The sequence below is a fragment of the Solea solea genome, chromosome 16 (genome assembly GCF_958295425.1).
Source record: "Solea solea chromosome 16, fSolSol10.1, whole genome shotgun sequence".
Taxonomy (NCBI): domain Eukaryota; kingdom Metazoa; phylum Chordata; class Actinopteri; order Pleuronectiformes; family Soleidae; genus Solea; species Solea solea.
The window spans coordinates 15,697,709-15,716,714 of NC_081149.1; the positions used below are offsets into that span (position 1 = coordinate 15,697,709).

General features: G+C 42.0%; 1 protein-coding gene across 2 annotated transcripts in view; it reads left to right on the plus strand.

Annotated features, from left to right (window-relative positions):
- LOC131475427 (axin-2-like) overlaps positions 1-19,006 on the plus strand; it is a 120,483-nt gene that overhangs the window by 67,405 nt on the left and 34,072 nt on the right. For both annotated transcript variants that reach the window (XM_058653547.1, XM_058653546.1), the window contains exons 23-24: positions 2,783-2,932; positions 14,432-14,521. In XM_058653547.1, coding sequence (XP_058509530.1) covers positions 2,783-2,932; positions 14,432-14,521 — 240 coding nt within the window. The remainder of the gene's footprint in view (positions 1-2,782; positions 2,933-14,431; positions 14,522-19,006) is intronic.

Consider the following 19,006-nt stretch of genomic DNA (forward strand, 5'->3'; position numbering starts at 1 on the left):
ATATATGTATATATATATATATATGTATATATATATGTATATATGTATATATATATATATGTATATTATATATACAGTACTGTGCAGAAGTCTTAGACCACCATTAGATTTGTTGTTTTAGCAACGCTATAACGACAATAGAGGATAATTATTTCTATTTCACTTTAGTGGAACGCATTCAGAAAATATGTATGCAGTTTTTTTGTTGTTTAAAAAAAAAAAAAAAAAATCAGGTGTCAAGTATTTAGCGTGATCTACCCTTACACTTGAACAATAACACAGCTCTGTTAATACTGGAGTGGAACCTTAATTCATGTTACTGGTAAATCCTGTGTTTGTCCTACTATTTCATTTAAAGAAATATCTGCTGTAAAAAACGCCAGTTTATTCAAGACATGCTTAAGCATTGCATACACGTGTTGCATGAGTTAAACTCATTGACAGCTCGCTAATATATTTCTATATATATATATATCGCATCATCTCATTCCAAATTCCAATGATCACAGAATTTTCACTTCACGTCAAAAGGGTTTTTTGTTCGTTTTTTTGCCATGTTTGCGGATTAGTGAGTTTTCTGACCCCTTAAAGTGTTGCCTGTACTGCCCCAAAAAATATAAATCACTAATCTAATTTGTGACTATTAAAAGTAGCTGTGTAACAAAAGTAAGAATGATTATTCTCTCTCTTCTAACTCTCTCTCAGCTGAAATCACAGCACAGCAGTCGTCTGTTGTTGTGGCTATAAAATCGGGACTTTATCTTGGAACGTGCTTGAAAATAATAGGTTGATACTGGTGGTTAATGGTCCCTGTGTCAGTCACTATTTCATGCTTGTTTCCCTTTCTAATAACAGACACGGAAGATGCAGATGGTAGCAGGTTTAATGGGAATGCAGCTGGTTTAAGCTTCTGGTGAGAACCAGCTGACGCGCAGATAATGATTTAATGAAGATTCAAAGCAGCACTAAAAGCCTGTTGCGGTTCCACTACAGTTTACAACGTCATTCTCAATTGTGCACGTTGACCAAACGCAGTGCAGGCATACATTAGGGTTTTGACCTAGTCTTGTTTTTTGAACCCCAGGTTCATGGAGAGGTAAGCCTAAACAGAGGCTGGGAAAACAGACAAGTCTCACCAGACCAATTATAGACTTAAAAGACCTGGCTGGCTATCAGACAGAAATAAGGTGCTGTCTGTCTGTGTCTGTGTCTGTGTGTACAGGAATAACAAGAAAGACAGCTGAGTTGAGTCGTTTAAAGCGCCACCGTGGTCGCCCCATGGCTGAAGAGCAACAGATGCAGGGACATATTGCGAAATAATTATTACGCCCAGAAATGATGTTCCCATAATAATGTGCCATTTGTTTCTTTCATGTGGCTTTCTCACTGACAACACCCCCCCCATGGTCAGCCCGCATCACTCTCTAACTCCCACACAACGTACAGATTCCAGCAGGGCTAGTCCTCCAGAGTTTGAAAACAGTAAACAATTATCTATCTAGCCCAAAGCTAGCAGCAGCAGCCCCCCCCGCCCCCCCACCACCACCCCACACCCCCTCTCTCTTTTTACTGTCTCTCATCTTTCCTCTGCCTTTTCCCTGACAGTAGCTTAAATAGAATGTTAATTTTGACTGGAGGATTTCAAAGCTGAGGCAGTTCCCTTTCATCTCAGTGTGCACCGCAAGTTCACCAACACAAAGTCACTCTGCTCTTCAAAAAGGAAGTTGTTTTTCCCTTTCCTGTCTATTTTTTTTCTTCTCCCCTCGCTGTTCTCTTTCTCTCAGCTTGCTGTATCTTCTGTCTCGTCACAAAAAAGACACACGATGTGAGACTTTGGGTGTGTGTGTGTGTGTGGGGGGCGGGGGGGGAGGTTATTACTGCCATCCAAAATCCAGGACAGATTTCCCATGCTCTGTCTTGGTGGCCCACCCAGGTAGATTCAGACCCACCCTGGGAGAAACATTCACTTGATTTTTATCTTGAGTAAATCTAACATTATATACTTTCAATCTAATCAATGTTTGACCTCACACTTGTCTTAGTAACTGAGTGGGGATCAAAGACTTCTGTGTGTGTGCACAGTCACCTCGCTATCTTCTCTACCATTACTGGAGGCATTTCATAGTTAACGTTGTTAATTGCAGTGTCTAACAATAGTCCCCATGTGAAGCTTTTTAAGGACATCTATAAATTGTACAGAAAATAACCTGGCTCCCATTTGCTCACACACTACGCCACAAACCACTGCACTGCACTGAAATGATCTCACTATCTGATACATTTTGAAGTTTCACGTCTTACAAAAATCACAGTGAAATGCCGCAAATGAAAACTGTTTAGTGAACTTGTTTTGTGCCTAAACTACATTTAGCAGCCGTTTTTTTTTCCTTTTCCTCTGGCTCCCTTTCACATTACCAGAATACAAACAGTGAAATATCGTGCTATTTTGCGTGGTGATATTAACCCTTTTGAGGCACCAAGCATTAATTTTTTAGCATATCATTTTTTTAACCAACAAACTTTTTGTGGATTTCAATTAAAAAAAAAATCAACTGAGGTTTCAGTCCATTAGATGGTGCCAAGTGCTCACTCTCACTAGAGCTGTTGTGTGAGTATATCGCAATTTCTGATTCCGCAAATACTCAGTATATCACAATATCATGATAATATCATGGTCTCTAGCGATTCCCACCCCTACACACTTGTGCTGACTGTCAGCCCTGTCAGTCCTTCACAGACTTCATCTTCAAATTCAAACATGACATCTTCTTCTCATCCGTAGCTAATTGCCGAGCTGCAGACGTCCGTATGTGACTCGAAAGACGAGGCTGTTCGTCTGCAGCAGGCCATGGAGCGGCAGCTGGAGGAGGCCGGTGCGCGGTGGGACAAGGAGAGGAGGACAGTTACTCACCACGCCGATCAGGCAAACAAGGTTAGTGTTAGACACTCAGGACATCAGTCATTAAATCACACTTCAAGCCAGGGAAGTCCCCATATTCTGGCATTATTGAGCAATAAATCCATAATAATCTTTCAGCGTAATGTGAACAATTGATAATTACGTGACGGAGAGTTTTTCCTCTGGGCCTTGGGAAAAATCTGGCCTGGGACAGGAGACTTTGACCAATTACAGGCCAATGAAAAGAGAGAGGGCACTCCTATTGGGTGTTTTACTGTTATTTTAGTGGAAAAGTTGCTGTTTCAGCACTGGCCACTGACTGCGAGACAGAGTTTCTCAAAGATGGTCAGATTGTTTCAGGTAACCTGTTGTGTAGTAAACGCGCTGCACACACAATGCAACACAGTGTGTCTGGCTGTGCTCATCTGGTGGGAGGAGCTCAGGACACAGAGCTTCCATTTCAAAACTCCCACCTACTCCAGCTTTAAAAAATTGCACCTATACCCAGGCTAATTTTTTCGTAATCCATACAGACTAAAAGTGTATCATTTTAATATTAAAATCAATCTCCGCTACGTATAATGTGGCACTTTTCACTAAACAAACACCAGAGCAATTTTATTCGATTTTCAGCATGTGTGAATAAACCTTTGTCTGACGTGAATGACCCAGTTTGTTCCATATTGAGTTAATATTGCTCTAAAATGAATAAAATTAGGCGGCTGAAAGAAAGGGCAGCAGAGAGTTGCCACTCTGCCTTTTAACTAGAATAATATTGTACATTTACATTACATACGTTGTCGATTCATTAAGTTGCAACAAAACAACTCCTCCAAATGCCCAATGTTAGCCAAACTTTTTATGAGGACCCCACTTTTTAAAGATGGCAAACTATTATGTACCAATTCTCAATATAAATCCTGAGAAGAGCAGAGATGCAGTGTGTCTTTGATCATCTACTGCAACTTAATTTTATGCATAGCATTTAATAAATCTAAAATAAATAGCTGGTGAAAAAAAAAAAACAGGACCGGAATAAGTTTATCATGAACCATCTGTGGGTCCCGCCACAGTCTCTGGATATGACTGTGTGAGTATTCTAAAGTTAGCGCATGTAATTATATCTTTGGAGTTAAATGGAGTGCATCATAGCCCATACCTTTACAGCATCTGCACTTCCCTTTGGTCAGTCTACAAAGTGGCAAGCGTTTTATCGGTTTCCCTCATCTTCTTGTCATCCTTATCTACTGGCAGTCTTATGCACTTCCCGTTCTTTATCATCGGTTGTCGCAGTGTCCGTCCAAAACCTTTGGACTTAAAACTGTTGGGGGTGGGGTGTGTCGGTAAACTGCATCCTTTAAAGAAAAAGCGAAAAAACCCTTGTCTGGATTTGACTTTTATGGAGTAGACACGAGTCACTTTTCCTTTGTTAAAGCATGGTCACAGTTTGTGCATGTGCTCTGTCATTTTTATGGTTACTTGCAAACTCCATAGTGTCTTAAAGTAGCTTGTGTGCTCTTTCAGGCCGCACCCCACTTCTTAAGTCAAAACCTCTCTATGTCATTACTGTCATCCTCTTTTACAGACAGAATTTACGCCCAGGCTCCTTTTTTTAGCGTTACATTTATTTATTTATTTATTTATTTTAACTTATGTTTACTTCTTTTACTCGTTTAACTTCATCTCCAGCACAATGTGAGAAATACTTCCCGTCATGGGAAAAAAAAAAGAAAAAAAAAGCCATGTTATTCAACACTACTTGTTCCACTACTCTAAATCAAAGACATTAGATTTATAAAGATGTTCATAATCGTTCATCGTGATCTTTACCCGGATCTCCGTCCTTGTCTATGCAGATTTCTCTATTGGAATCAAAGGATCTTTTTATCTGCCCTCTGCCTCAGCAACTACACTGGGACACAGTGTCAGTCTATTGGGTGTGGTTCACTAAATAAAGAGTTGTTGTGTCTGGGATCAAGACATGATGCCAACCTTGCCTCTCCCTCCAGGCTCTGGTAACCTAAACCCCCCTCACTAAGGCCTGACTTTTCTCCTAAAGTGGGCATTTAGCTCTCAAATGTTTGCCTTGAGCTCTTCCCTCGTATCTAAAACGTCTAAATCCTGTGTTGCTACCAATACATGATAAAAGTGAAAGCTATGGTGGTTGTGTGATCCAACGCAATCTGGCCAGGTTTTTTGAAGATTGCTTTTCTGACCCAGGCAGAGTTTCTAGTGAATTTAAGATACATTTTTTCACAGAATCCTTATCTAATTTCTTCAAAAACAAAAGCTGCACACAGGAATTGGTCTTATATATAGGTCCAATATCGATTCATAAAATCCTGAAATCTGTCTTTTAATATTTGCCTTTTTCTGCAAATGGATTTGCTTTTATGCTGTATATTTTGACCTATATAATGATCCACTTATTTGAATCAGGAGCAAGGAAACATCTAGAGCTGCGACTTACGATTATTTTCTCGATTCATCGAGTAATCGTTTGGTCCATAAAAGGTCAGAAAACGTTAAAAAATGTTGATCAAACCTGGAAATGATGAGGTTCTCAAATGTCTTGTTTTGTCCACAAACCAAAATGATTCACTTTTAATGATTTCTTTGTTATATGGAGCAAAGAAATGAAGAAAATATTCACATTTAACAAGCTGAAACAATCAGAAATTAAATTTAATCATGACAAAAAGCTTCAGTTTAGAGTTCCTATTTTGTTATAAACTTGAAAAATCCAAATCTGTTTTTGTCTATTATTCCTTTAAACTGTTATTGCACAGTCAAAACACACAGTAATATTGAATAACTGCCAGATATGGAAAGTTATCTTGAGAAAGGGGCAGAAGCACTCAGTCATTGAACATTTCTTGACAATTCTACAGCCATAAAATCTAAATAAATCCAGATCATGTGAAAAAAAAAACATTTCTAATATATACATTTATATTTTTAATGATGCACCACGTTAGAAAGAACCACGTTATTTTGGGGAAATATTGAATCTATGAATCAAATTGGAAATCTAATTGAATCAGAATCGATTCAGTTCGGGAAATCGGTAGAAATACCTGGTGTTACACAAGAGATTAAATTTTGATAATCCGTGGTAGTTCTTGACTGTCAACATCGTCTCTGTTGCTGGTTACACTTGCTCATATTGTAGCTTTGTTGTTTGTAATCGAATTTAACCATGACATAACTCACACACATGCCGTCCCGAAGCTTTCCGTTTCCATTATCTGAGTCCTCGTTAATATGATCGCGGCTGTATTAACCATCCGCTAATGAGACTCCAATTAGCGGTTGAGTTGCTTATTAAAGGCCAGACATGTGGGGAGGAGAGAATCAGTGAGGGACAAGAAGGTAAGATAGACATAAATAAAAGGAAAATAACAAAGACTAATTTAGTGTAAACCTGAAATAAAAGAGAGAGAGCGAGCAGAAGTTGGAGGTGAGAACTGATGGAGGAAGTGTGAGGATTGACACAGCAAACACAAGGGCAATGGAAGAAATGGAAAAACAGAGAGGAGAGAAAGGGGGAAAAAATGGCGCAGAGCTGTCAGTGGGTTTGTCAGAGGGAGTGTGTCGCCTGCTGACATTGTTTCCATGCTGCTCACTTCAAAGAGCCGGGATTATGAAGAGAGCGAGGGGCTTCAGACAATGGGAGGGGAAGAAAATAACATCAAAGTTCGCTGCGTATTTGAATTGGGATAATCCCAAAACAGTTGTTCTGAATGCATGCTGCACCAGATCAGATATTCCCTTTTTTCCCCCTTACACCAGCCGTGTTCTGCTGTTTCTAGCCTGAATTTAGCTCCGTCTGTGGCCCTACTGTACTTGTGAGTTGTTCACTGCACAGACCTTCGTATCTCGTAAATCCCTTTTTAGAACAACGGTAGTACAGTTAAGTATGCTCATTATCTGGGGGGGGTTTTGTGTAAGTGATGTTTAGGTGGAGTAGTATATTTGGGAGGCGTGTGTGTGTGTGTGTGTGGGTACCAGTGCTTTTCGTGTGTGCCATACTTTGCTCTACTTGAACGTGACATAGACTTGATATCAAGTACGTGTTGCACTGGCTGGTCATCGCCAACAGCGTGGAAGCCTTGTCGTTTTTGACCTTCTGATATGAACTTAGATTTGACTATAAACACTAAAACAAATCACTGCCTTTTATATAAACACTCTGAACCCTGTTTTATAAATTCCCCTTCTATTATTTTCTACTTTATGCTCTGCCTTTTCGTTCTAATCATCTCATAAATGAAGTTGTGGTCCGAGTGGGTGACTATTTCTGATCCAGTTATATTTAGTTACCAATTATCTCATAACAGTGGGCAAGGCAGGAGTGGGCAGTTGTAATGCACTGGAAGCGGGCCAGTGTCAGAGCACCGTGGAAGGTGAAAGCAAGATGAAAGCGTTGTTTCGGTTTTTTTTTTGCTTTCACTGGTGCGGTCTATTTGTATCAGGTAAGGGAAACAGGAGCTGATATAGAGGAAGTCGGTGTAGTGCATTGGGACACAGCCAGCAGTTTTTGTCAGTGTTCACTTCCTGATGTCATCTGTTGCCCTACGTGGTGGTATCTCAGCAAAGTGTCCCCGTTTATGGATTATGGGTGGGATGGATTGTTTTATCTCTTTGAGAAGATGAGACACGGGAGTTTCAGTCTAATAGTGTAGTTATTGGAAATACTTTAGTGTGTAACAATATGCACATGCAGCGTGTGTGTCTCTGAGTGTGTGTGTGTGTGCATGTTAAGGCTGCATGAATGTGCAGCTGCCATATCTGACAGATCTCCAGCCCACATTAGCCTGCCAAGAGAAAGGTACAGACACACACACACACATCTCTCTTTCTCACACACCCTCGCTCTCTCTCTCTCTCTCTCTCTCCAACTCTGTTTCTTGCAACTCTTTCTGTCTCAAACTCTGTCACCACACGCACATTCACAAGCACACATGCTCACCTCACCCTGCCAAAAAGGGAGAGGTGGCTGGTGAATAAACAATGGCACTCCGCCCATAGTGTCACCCGCCTGGGCTTTGATCAGCACCGCTGTTCCTGCTCCCCACAGCAGTGCTTCCTGTCTCTCTGCCTGCTGAATGTTGCTGCGCGTACACCTGTGCACAGGCACACACACGCACACACACACACACACACCTTTAACATATTGTTCATGTCTCATTCTTATACGCGGGCCTGGATTCGCTTCTCTCTCCTATTTTCTCCTCAGTAAGTATTTATCTGTATGTTTCTGTCCCTCAAACTCGCCCACAAACATTGCTTTGAGTTAGTGCCCTTATCGCGACACCTTTGAATAGTGTTGCTTTCTCTGACAAACACCCACCTATACCCTGTGGTTTCACACACACACACACACACAGGCTTCACACCTTGGATCCATGGCCCATCCTGCAGTAACGTCTAGTGCTAGTCAAAGAGAAGGTCCTGTTGCAGTGTCCTCAGGGTGAAGTGACAGCAGACACATTGCATTATGCAACAGTGACCGTTGTCTGGCTCTGTTTGAGGATGAGAGTGAATACATGAGGTGCACTCTTCTTTGTCCTCGGGACAATGCACGGTGTCACATTTAGAAGTAGTCCATGTGATCCCTGTGCTTTGCCTTTATGCATGTACACACAGTAACGAGGGACATGTTTTTGCGCGCGCACACACACACACACACAGAGCGACACAAACGTGCGCACATTCAGCAGAGCTCGTCGTAGCAGCTGCAGTTTTGTCTGTACTTCTGCAGTTATATATGCATTAGTTTTTTTACAGTGGGGGTTGAAAGAATGACTTTGCCTGTGGGAAGGAATGGCAGCGGTGGATCAAGAACAGGTGTGCTGGATACCCTCTGCTGCAAAGGCAAAGAGTTGCTTCAGTGTGTGTGTGTGTGTGTGTGTTTGTCGTCTTTGTTTGTGTGTGTCTCTTCACGTCCGCCAACACATGTTCCATGTTCTTCGTGTCAACCTTGAACTATGTAGTTTGTTTACTGAAGGACGTTAAGCCATCTGTGTTTCTGTCACTTTCTTTTAATTCTATGCATGGTTACCACTGTCACATTTTTTTAAAGATAACACTAAATAAAATGGCTCTTTGAAAGTGTAACTGCAAGCCTCTGGGGGAGGATGGCCTTGTTCAATAAAGGGCACTTTAGTTGTTGAGGTAGGCAGTCCCTTCTTTAACCTCTAAGTCACAGCTGCCTGTAAGTGAAGGCAGCACAAACTGTGTGTTGTTTTTTTGTTTTAAAGCAGATGCTTACTTTGCAAACAAAAAAAGAAAAACATACTTTTCCACTATATGCAAAGGCCACTGTAGCTGCAGAACGGTTCTGGCTGCACTCCCAACTCCAAGTTCAGACATATTCCAATAAATGTGTCACTTTCTATCTGTATTGGTGTGAAAGATGGTTCAACACCGTCCTCTGTCACACTCTTACTCTCTTTATGTAACTGTATAAGCACCCATATGCCTTCATGGCCACATAAAAGCTTGTGTACCCACTCATTTTGACTTGTGTGCATGGTGTTGGCTGATTGATGACTTTTCCGGCTGTGGGCAGATTCCCGGCAGCGTTTGATCCACATATCAGAGGAGGTGGAAGTAGGAGAGAGATAACATTCCAGGATGCTACGAAGGAACGTGGGAAGTAGAACAGCTCATAGAGGACATACTCCATTCAAGGACAGCAAACGGAAATTACTCATTAAACCACAGGCCTAATGCAAAGTACAAAGAAACCACAATGGCCAAAATGTTTTGTGCTTCCCCGTTCCAGTAACTCCATGTGAAGTTAACGTTGTATGATTGCGAAGTTGGAAAAATGCCTACATGCAAAAATCAACAGAAGCACAACCCTGACTATCAGTTGCCATATTAAGGTATTACGATTTCCCCCCTTTTATAATTGGATACTTGCATTTTATAGTTTATGTAGTATGAGCTAACCAAGTCTCTGCACACACAAAATAAAGGTTGTGACTTATTTAACCCTCTTATTATGACCATCGTGATGATCAGGCCGCTTGGATTTATATGGATTTTATGGCTGTAGAATTGTTAAATGAAATGTTCAATGAGTGAGTGATTTCGGCCCCTTTTTCCAAGATAACTTTCACTTTCGATATCTGGCGGTTATTCAACCGTTTAGGAAATACGGTACAGAGAAGCCGATGTCGCAAACATGTGATGCGCTGGTGAATCTCGTCCATGGAGGTCCTGAGGGCTAACGTAATGAAAGCTCTATTTCTCTGCTTTCGGGTATCCATCCATCCATCCATCCGTCTTCTACCGCTAAATCCGACACATGAGGGTCACGCGGGGGTGCTGTGCCAATCTCAGCTGACATAGGGCGAAAGGCGGGGTACACTCTGGACAGATCGCCAGTCCATAGTTTTTGAGTATTCTAGATGTCGGCCATAGGAAAGCCCGTATTAGTCGACCTCTGCTCCTGTTAGGCTGAAATTGTATTTGCAACTTTTGCTAAACTTAGCATCAATTCAATGATATATTATTTGATAAAGAGAATATATGCATGTAAACCCACACACAAACACATGCGCTAGGCATATGGTGCATATTACAGAGTTGTTTTCTTATTCTCTCTCTACTGTAGCTCACAGCAGCAGAAAGAGTCAAAGACGGAAAGCTCGAGAACAGTGTGTTCTCCCCGTGGGCATAGCTCAGTTGCAACACGTCTTCATTACTGCAGCAATTGTCCTCTGACTATTTCCATGAGTGCTAGGAAAGGTGCCTCCATAACTGTGCCACCATGTTTGCACATTGCAAGAGACAAGATTACAGTTCTGTTCAGAGGATCTACAGCTCGGAATCAACTCTGGGAAAAGTGCTGAATATCATCAAAGTACTGCAAGCAAGTCAGTTCATGCCAATATCAGTGGTATCTTTCAGAGGGGCTGTCCTGGTCGACTTGCTAAAGCACGTCTCTTTATTCCTACACACAGTCGGGCAGAAAGCAAAAGCAAAAGTTTCTCTTCTCTAACACCTCAGGAGGGAGACCTCTCCTCCTCGTCCTCCTCCTCCTCCTCCTCCTCCTCCTCCTCCTCCTCCTCCTCCAGCTTCTCTCTTACACTCACTTTTTTACCTTTCCCACAATCCTTTGATAAAAGTGCAGATCAAAGAGAGTCTGTGCTCATCTCTCTGGCCATCCATCTCTCCTTGAGGTTAGCACCTCCTTTATTATTTACTATTGGATCAGTAGACATACATACACACACTGCCTTGTTCTACTAAAGCTGGTGTGAGTGTGGGAGCGCAGTCCACATACTGTGTCTTTGCTTAGATATGTGTGTGTGCTTCGAGCCCCTTGTGTATGTATCTGTTCTTACCCTTTTGTGTGTGTGTGTGTGTGTGTGTGTGTGTGTGTGTGTGTGTGTGTGTGTGTGTGTGTGTCCTTGGCTGGAGGCGGTGCAGTGTGAGGTTTTCTGCTGCTGTCTGAAGTTGTCCAGCCTCAGTGTCATTAGAGGATCTCTTTAATCCAGACTTTGGGAGAAACTTCTGACAGCACGCTGCAAATAGAAGGCCCCGCCGCACATGAAGAGCAGCTCGGCTCCTAACAAAACACCAAGTTTAAAGAGGCCCCTGGCCTTTTTTTTTTTTTTTTTTCCTCCTCCCACTCTTCCCTCCCTTCTTCCATTTTGCTTCTTTTTTTTTTTTTTTCCCCTGCCCTCTGTTGCTTTAACTTCACCCTAGGGAAACATGCTTCCCTTATCTGAGCACGAGGACCACCCAGGAAAGATGACTCAGTGCATCTCTGCGCCTGTGTGCATGTGTGTTTGTGTGCATACAACACCGACTTGAAATCGCACAGTCATTTGAATAAGTACAGCCCTCGCATTCATTTTAGAACTTTTGCTGTTAATATTAATGCGTGCCTATACCTGCATGGATCGCTCGGAGCGGTGTGTTTACTGGTGCTTGCGTGCACGTGTGCTTTGCTAATCCTATGCCAAAACTTTGGAATGAAGGGCAGAAGCACATTGCTGATGGAGAGGTGAGAGGGGGCCCGAAAGCTGTCGGCTGTGGGACTGTGCAGCACAGGTTCACTGCTGCCCCCACTTCACTGTGTCCCCTCCCATTTCTGAACCCTTTTCTCTTCTTTATTCCACTATAACTTCCTGTTATTTGCCATGTCTTTGTCTTAGCCATGGGTTTGTGTGTTTGTTTGTTTTTTTTTTCAACCTCCCCTCAAGGAAGTCTGATTTCCCCCTTCTCCCCCCCCGGCCCATTCTCAGTAATCTTAAGTCTGCATGGCTGATAAAGAACATATCGCCCTGAGCATCTGGAGACGTTTTAGCTTGATCCTGTGTACACGGTCATTCACACATCTTTACACACTCAGTGTTTTGTGCATATGAGCGTCTTAACATGAGACAGACAGGAAGTTTGATTTAAAGTTTTAAAAAAAATACAAAGAGAACTGGAACACTGCAGTTATATGAATGAATGTACACATTAATAACCATTTGAGATGTTTGCCTCTCAGTTAACACCGGGTTAAAATCAGATACTTGACTCTATTTACTTATTTATTTATGTCGTACGTCTATCAGAGTCGGCCCTGAATGCCATGTACCATAGACATCAGACAGCGATAATGACTAAACATTTCCCTGATCCTTTCTGACTCATCAAGAGCTTGCGTTCATCAGTGGAATCATCGCATATATTTCTATTAATGAAGTGACAAGTGGTGAACATTTCTCCTCAGAGTTGTTTTGAGCACTTCAGATGCAGAGCCCACATGAAAGGGAAGCGCACGTCAGCAGTGAGGCACACGAGTCAGCCTTACTTCCCAGAAGACCTGGTCCAGAAATGCTGTGTCACACTGCAGTGAATCAGAAGTGGGTTTTAGAAGGTCGAGCTCGTTCTGTCAGGGTCCCTCTTCATCAGCTTGTGCTGCCGCCTGGAAGAAGAGATGGTGGAGGATTTACGGTTAAAGAGGCAACCACTGGCAAACGCCGAGCAGATGAATCTTCTGACTTGTTTGCGCGTCGACCATCACTCACTGTCTCTCTACCAACCATTAACCTCGAAATATTTACTTCTTTAAGCTGACAGAGCATAAAAATTGTCAGTTGGAAAATGCCTCACTATTACAGTAAACTCGCATGAAGGGTGCCAGGCCAGCTCCACAGAAAAATCCTTTTCTAGTTGTTGGGCCTTTGATTCACCAATAAACAAAATGAAATGATGAAATGGAAGGCAACTGTGTGCTCTGGATGAAGATGTGGGCTGTAATGGGATCGTGACTGCCTAAGAAATAGCCTCAATAATAGGATCAGCATGCTGGAGGCCAGCTGCTTTTCGTGCTGCAGATTTGAAAGTGACATGACTGCGTTCCCATGTCACGACAGTCAAGTAACATGTGTTGATATGTGGAATATGTCAGTCGGACGCAGGCACAATGGAATGACCTGCATCACTGGAGTTTAGGTGGTAGAATCATGCTGTGGTGTTTAGAAAGTGACACGTTCACATGTCAAAAATGAGTGGGACAAATTTATTTGATTTATTTTTTTTTTTTACCCCTTCCTTCTCTTTTACTCAGAAGCTCATAGAATTCCTAGCCTGAAGTTCTCTCAGGCCCCGAAGCCTCACGCTCTGTGTATGATTTATGTCAGTGGAGTGGGTTGTAGATCAGGCGGTCATGCTTATCATCGAAACCGGGTTTCCTTCAGCTCTGAGAATCAACAAGGCAACACCTGTACTCCTCAATCAACTCCACTGGGGAGAAACCCTGACAATGCTGATGCAAGACAGAGCTCCTCACACTTTGAGTTTGCGCCTGTGTGTGTGTGTGTGTGTGGGGAAGTGTAAAGGCATGTCTGTGCTTTTATGATAAGGTGTGTGCGTGCATATATCACTCTGCTTTTCATGCGGACTAATCAAACACGAAGTGTCCATATGTGCACTCAAAACATCTGGTTCTGTGTCACAGGCAGGAACTCTTTCTTTCTTTCTTTCCACCACTATCACTTACAGGCAGAAAGGGGGAAAAACTGCCTCACTCACACACTCACCGTGCATTTTCTTTACCTTTTCTTGGTTGGAATCTGGAAACCAATTTTTATTGTTATTGGCACCTTTGGTGAAAATTTCTACTCAGGTATTGGACCACTTTATCCACTGTCTTATACTGTATCTCTTTCTTATTACCTTCAAAGAAATAATGTTCCTTAAAAAAAACTCAGCTTTACAAAAGTTTATAAAGTCTAATTCCCCCCAGTCAGAAACTCATTATGTGTCCTTGTCTAAGTAGACGTTTTGGATTATGAGGTAGACGTCTTAATAGTCCCTATGATGGCTTTATTATAAGCCTTTTAACACATGAGGTCTAATCGCAGGCCGCATCACTTCTCTCCCTCCCTCAATCTTACTGTTTCTCCTGTGTTACTATTTGATATTGCACATTATATAACTAAGGTCTCGAGTTGCTTTTCTTTTTGCGTCAGTCAACGCTGACTCTCTCTTTCTCTTTCTCTTTCTCTGTTTCCCTAGGCTCTGCAGGAAAAAATGGAAAGTCTTCAGAGGCAGCTTCACTGCTCGGAGAAGAAGCTCCTGAGCAAGGAGCTTGAAACAGAAGAAAAGGTAACACAGCAACTCCTTATTTCTCTCCCTTTCATGATCGTCGGGCCTGTAAAAGAGAGACAGGTTGTCTCTCTCTCTCTCACCATGACTGTTGCATCACTCACAGAGTCCAACATGAACATTTTTTCCATTGGCTGCCCTCAGCCTTTTCATCACGCTTCTTTTTGCTTCCTGCCAACTCATATCATGTCTGTGACTTGTTCTTATGAACTCCACCATCCTTGTAGAGGGGGTTCTTTAATACCTTAAGTGACCCTTAAAACACAGATCACCGCTTCCCACTGTCACCTGATATCCCCTGTCCCTCAACCTTTACCTGCCGTCCTTACGTGGCCCTGCGGGGGGGGGGGGGGGGGGTGGTACAAAAACACAAAAAGAAAGTACATTTTTCATCTCCTGTCCTGCCCTCCTCTCCTCATCACTTCACCGTTCTCCTGTGCAGAGCAGGAGAAATGCCCCCTCACACATATCCCAAATTCCTTGAGATTTAGCTTCAAGAGCCAGCGCCTAGGGCCAGGAATGCCACCACCGCCTGTGTTCAGAGGGAAGCCTCTGTATGCACACACACACTCCCCATGGCTCTCCAGAATGCCCTGTAATCAGGCTCCGTTTTGACCTTGACACACACAGAGAAGAAAGCAGTAATGACTACACTCACACGGGAGGCTCTTCTTTGTAGCCTGGTATGTACACCAAAAGGCATTCATTCTTGCGTCCCCCTCTGATCCGCCCACTGACCCTTGTACACACTTCACACACTCGTCACACACCTCGGTGTCTGACTTGTCATAAATCTGTTGGAAGGGGTCACTGGTTTTTAGGAGGTGCTGGTCGCTGACCCAGTCCCACAGGCGCTGCGTACCGTGTCCTACGACTTAAGCCTCGGTCATGAGAGCGGAACACATGTACAGCTGTGGACGCTATGGACGTGTAAGTTGTTCTCATTGTCCGCCGACAAACAACAAACTGACGTGCACACGAAGATCAACACAGCGACTTCGATACCGTGACAACACGTTCCATGCCTCACACTCACAGGAAGTATAACGCTGGTGTTATACTTTCAGCGCCTGAAAGTCTGCGACGGTGACAGAAATGCAGGCGTCACAGGTTGTGCGTGATGCTCTGCGCTGATATGTTTGTTATTAACATGTGTGTTAAATACAGTACACAACGACTTCATTGACCGCATGTGCGAAGCGTACCATTAAACCCCACGCAACCCCCCTACAGTTAAGACTCTCAGAACTAATGAGAACCCACAAATAATAAGAAGTCAAAAACAAAAAAACAAATGTAAGCAATTAACCAGCAATTAAAGAAATATGTATAGATTATATACATGTATATACTGTATATATATACATATATATGTATATATATATATATATACACACATATATATATATACATGTATATAATCTGTCATATCATAGTCAAATCATATATGATAGTCTGTCTAGTTGCAAAGTAGACAAAAGGATTTTATACCCTATTAAAAAATCAAGGGCTTCTCTTCTCTCCGCGCGACTCGAAAACTGATCATTAGAAGCTGACCTCTCTAGCATCCAGGATTGTGATTTCAAACCCTCTATCATATATTCATATAACTTTAGTGTGTTAAGGAATAATACATTTAGGAGTTGGTGAGATTTGGTGTATTATTAAGTGTTATACTACATACTTGGGATGTGAAAAATCTTAGATCTTAGTTACTAAATCTTAGTAAAGTAAGTCTCTACTTGTTTTTTTCCTTTTCATGCCGTATATGTAATAACATCCTGTTTGAGTGATTGCTGTTAAATCCTCGATTTGGTCAAAGTACTTCAAATAGGGTTTTCTATTTATTAGTTCTGCTTTAATTTAACACTCTAAGAGCTAAGTTTAGCTTAGTTCTGTGTCAATAAAAAGCACAACATTTCATACGGATTTCAAAAACACTGCTGCCTGATATGAGAAGGGTTATGATTTAAGCAAAGCAACGTGACGAAGCACGGGATCCGTAAACAAGAATCTGACAAAGCATTTGGTACCAATTTTAGATCTGCGATGGTTCTTGATTCTGTGCCACAAGCGAATCTCATTAATTTATCACAGGTTTAGTTGTTGCGACAAACTCAGTAGGAAACCGTGCCACAGCTGGATGAGAATGCTGGAATCTCAGGAAAACACAAAGTTATAAACACAGAATGGGGACACAACTGTGGCTGGATCCTGAGTGATGCAGTGAGACGGACACCGTAAAAAAAAAAAAAAGAGCTTCTTGATTCGGTGCAGCGACGAGCATTTTGACAAGAAATTAGAAATTCAGGTCGCCTCCGTGTGTCTTATAGGACGTATGAGTCAATGTTAACATAATAACGTCAAACCTACAAGAAAACAACTACAAAAACAGAAAATAACCTAACACTCTTTAATAATAAGTCATCAAAACAGTCAGTTTAGTCCTTGTTTTCATGCATTTACAATGTGTTTCACTAAATTAAAACGATAAACACCTGTAACTACTTATCAAAAATTCAATTTGTTTTTTTTCCTCCAACTTCAGAAGGACTTTGCTCTTGCAGGCTCCCCCCGCTCCAGCTGAGCGCCTCACCTTCTCACTGAAAGATAGAATCGGACTGTTTGGGAGTACAGCTCTTTTTATAAATTCGTAATGATACACTGGGCACGTTGAATTGTACATGTTTAAAGATGCATCTTCCTGCAACATGAGAGCTTGGTAAAAATAAGAAAATGAATTATCTTTGTAGCCGTTTTTAGTATTGATGCAAAAGTCTTCCTGATTTTCTGTTTTTGTACAGGCACATTACATCAGCAGCTGCCAATCCCATCGCATAGCTCGAGCAACTTCACTGAGATCTGTAGCCACTTCTAATCTCCTGCCTTTTCTCTTCTTTTTTTTTCTAAAGCAATTTCTTCTTTTTCCCACTTGCAGCAAAGCAGTTTTTTTTGTTTTTTTTCATATCGCTTCCTTGGTGAACTCTCCGAGTGCACACTGAGTGGATGATGAGGTGCAAACTTTGTGAGTGGCGTCGTTTTTGATGTGCTCTTTTGTTCCTGACAAGGTTTTTTTAAGCTTTGGAACAAGGGGGTTTATCAAAAATGTCTTTCCATCATCCCCCAACCCCACAAAACATCCCACGCAAGCCTGCGCACACACACCGACACACACACACACGCACGCACACCCCCCAAATTCATTAGCATACATCAAGCTTCCCAACAATATGACAAACTTTATTTGAACATTGTAAGTGTCGAGGGCTTGTTCTCTACCGCTGGCAGCTGTCAAACGCCACACCATGTGACAGCACCAAACGCCATGGAAAGTCAAAACCACTATATATAGATGAAATGTTCTCACTTTAAGATGACTGCGAGGGGAAAACGGCGGCTCTTTGCAGTCTTCAAAAGCGAGAGAATCTCACTTCATCGGGAACAAACAAAATCTCATTTTAAGAAAGAGCTGCGGAGATGAAACCTGATTTTTCTCCAGAAATTCAAAGTCCCTTTTGATTGCTTTGAGAAAAAAAAAACAGCGACTCACTTTTTTCCCTCCGTGTTTCCCTTCCTCTCTTTTCTCTCCTGCTCACTCTCATCTCATGTCCGTCACTGGCCAAAACCTTCTGGATGCTTGATCAACAGCGTTGCTCAAAGGCATCCAAACATCTGTCCTAATAGTGATGAGGACTTTTTTTTCTTTCATTCCCTCCAGATGCCATCACATGCCTCCCTCCACCTGTCAGAAAAACAAACATGCCTTTGCTGTACAAAGCTGTTCAGAGAAAAGAAAAGTGTGTATTTGAGTGAAGGGACCTTGGAAGAGACGAGGGGATGCAAAGCTGAGGAACAGTGTCTCTCAGAGAACGAGTGAGACATCTTTGGGGAGTCTGAGAGATTGTCCTGTGTTGAATTTTAACAGCGACGTGAAAGACGGAGACGGCTTTACTTGTCCTCGTCTCCTTTGTTTGTGTCTGTTAGGTTAGTTTATGTTTCCACATTAGAGGTGCTGCTGCAGAAAACGGTTACTGCTTCCACCCCCGCACGCTGCACAGTAAACTATGGTTAAGGTTTAGTTTGACATGCCGTAGAAAGATGTAATTGCGAACGCTTTGCTTTGCAGAGAATAGAAATTATACTCCATAGTATGTATTTATACACATATGTACTTTATATGATTATATGACTCACTGCACTACCTTTTATAATAGAAATGTAAAAAAAAAACACTACATTTTTATGATGTCTGTCAGCAAAGTCATTAGAACAAGTTCCAGGTCCTCGACCTTGAGGAATCACACATCATATTAGTTCTTGGCTACATCCAGTTTTCCTTGAAAAACACAGAAGCTCTGGATATGCCTGCCATCTACATTACTTTGTAGTAATAAAGTGTGTTTTTCTGCGTTTTAGTTTTGGATGAGCAAAAACAGAGACATTTAAAAACACAGTAACCCGCATTTGCTTCCTAAATCGTTCTTA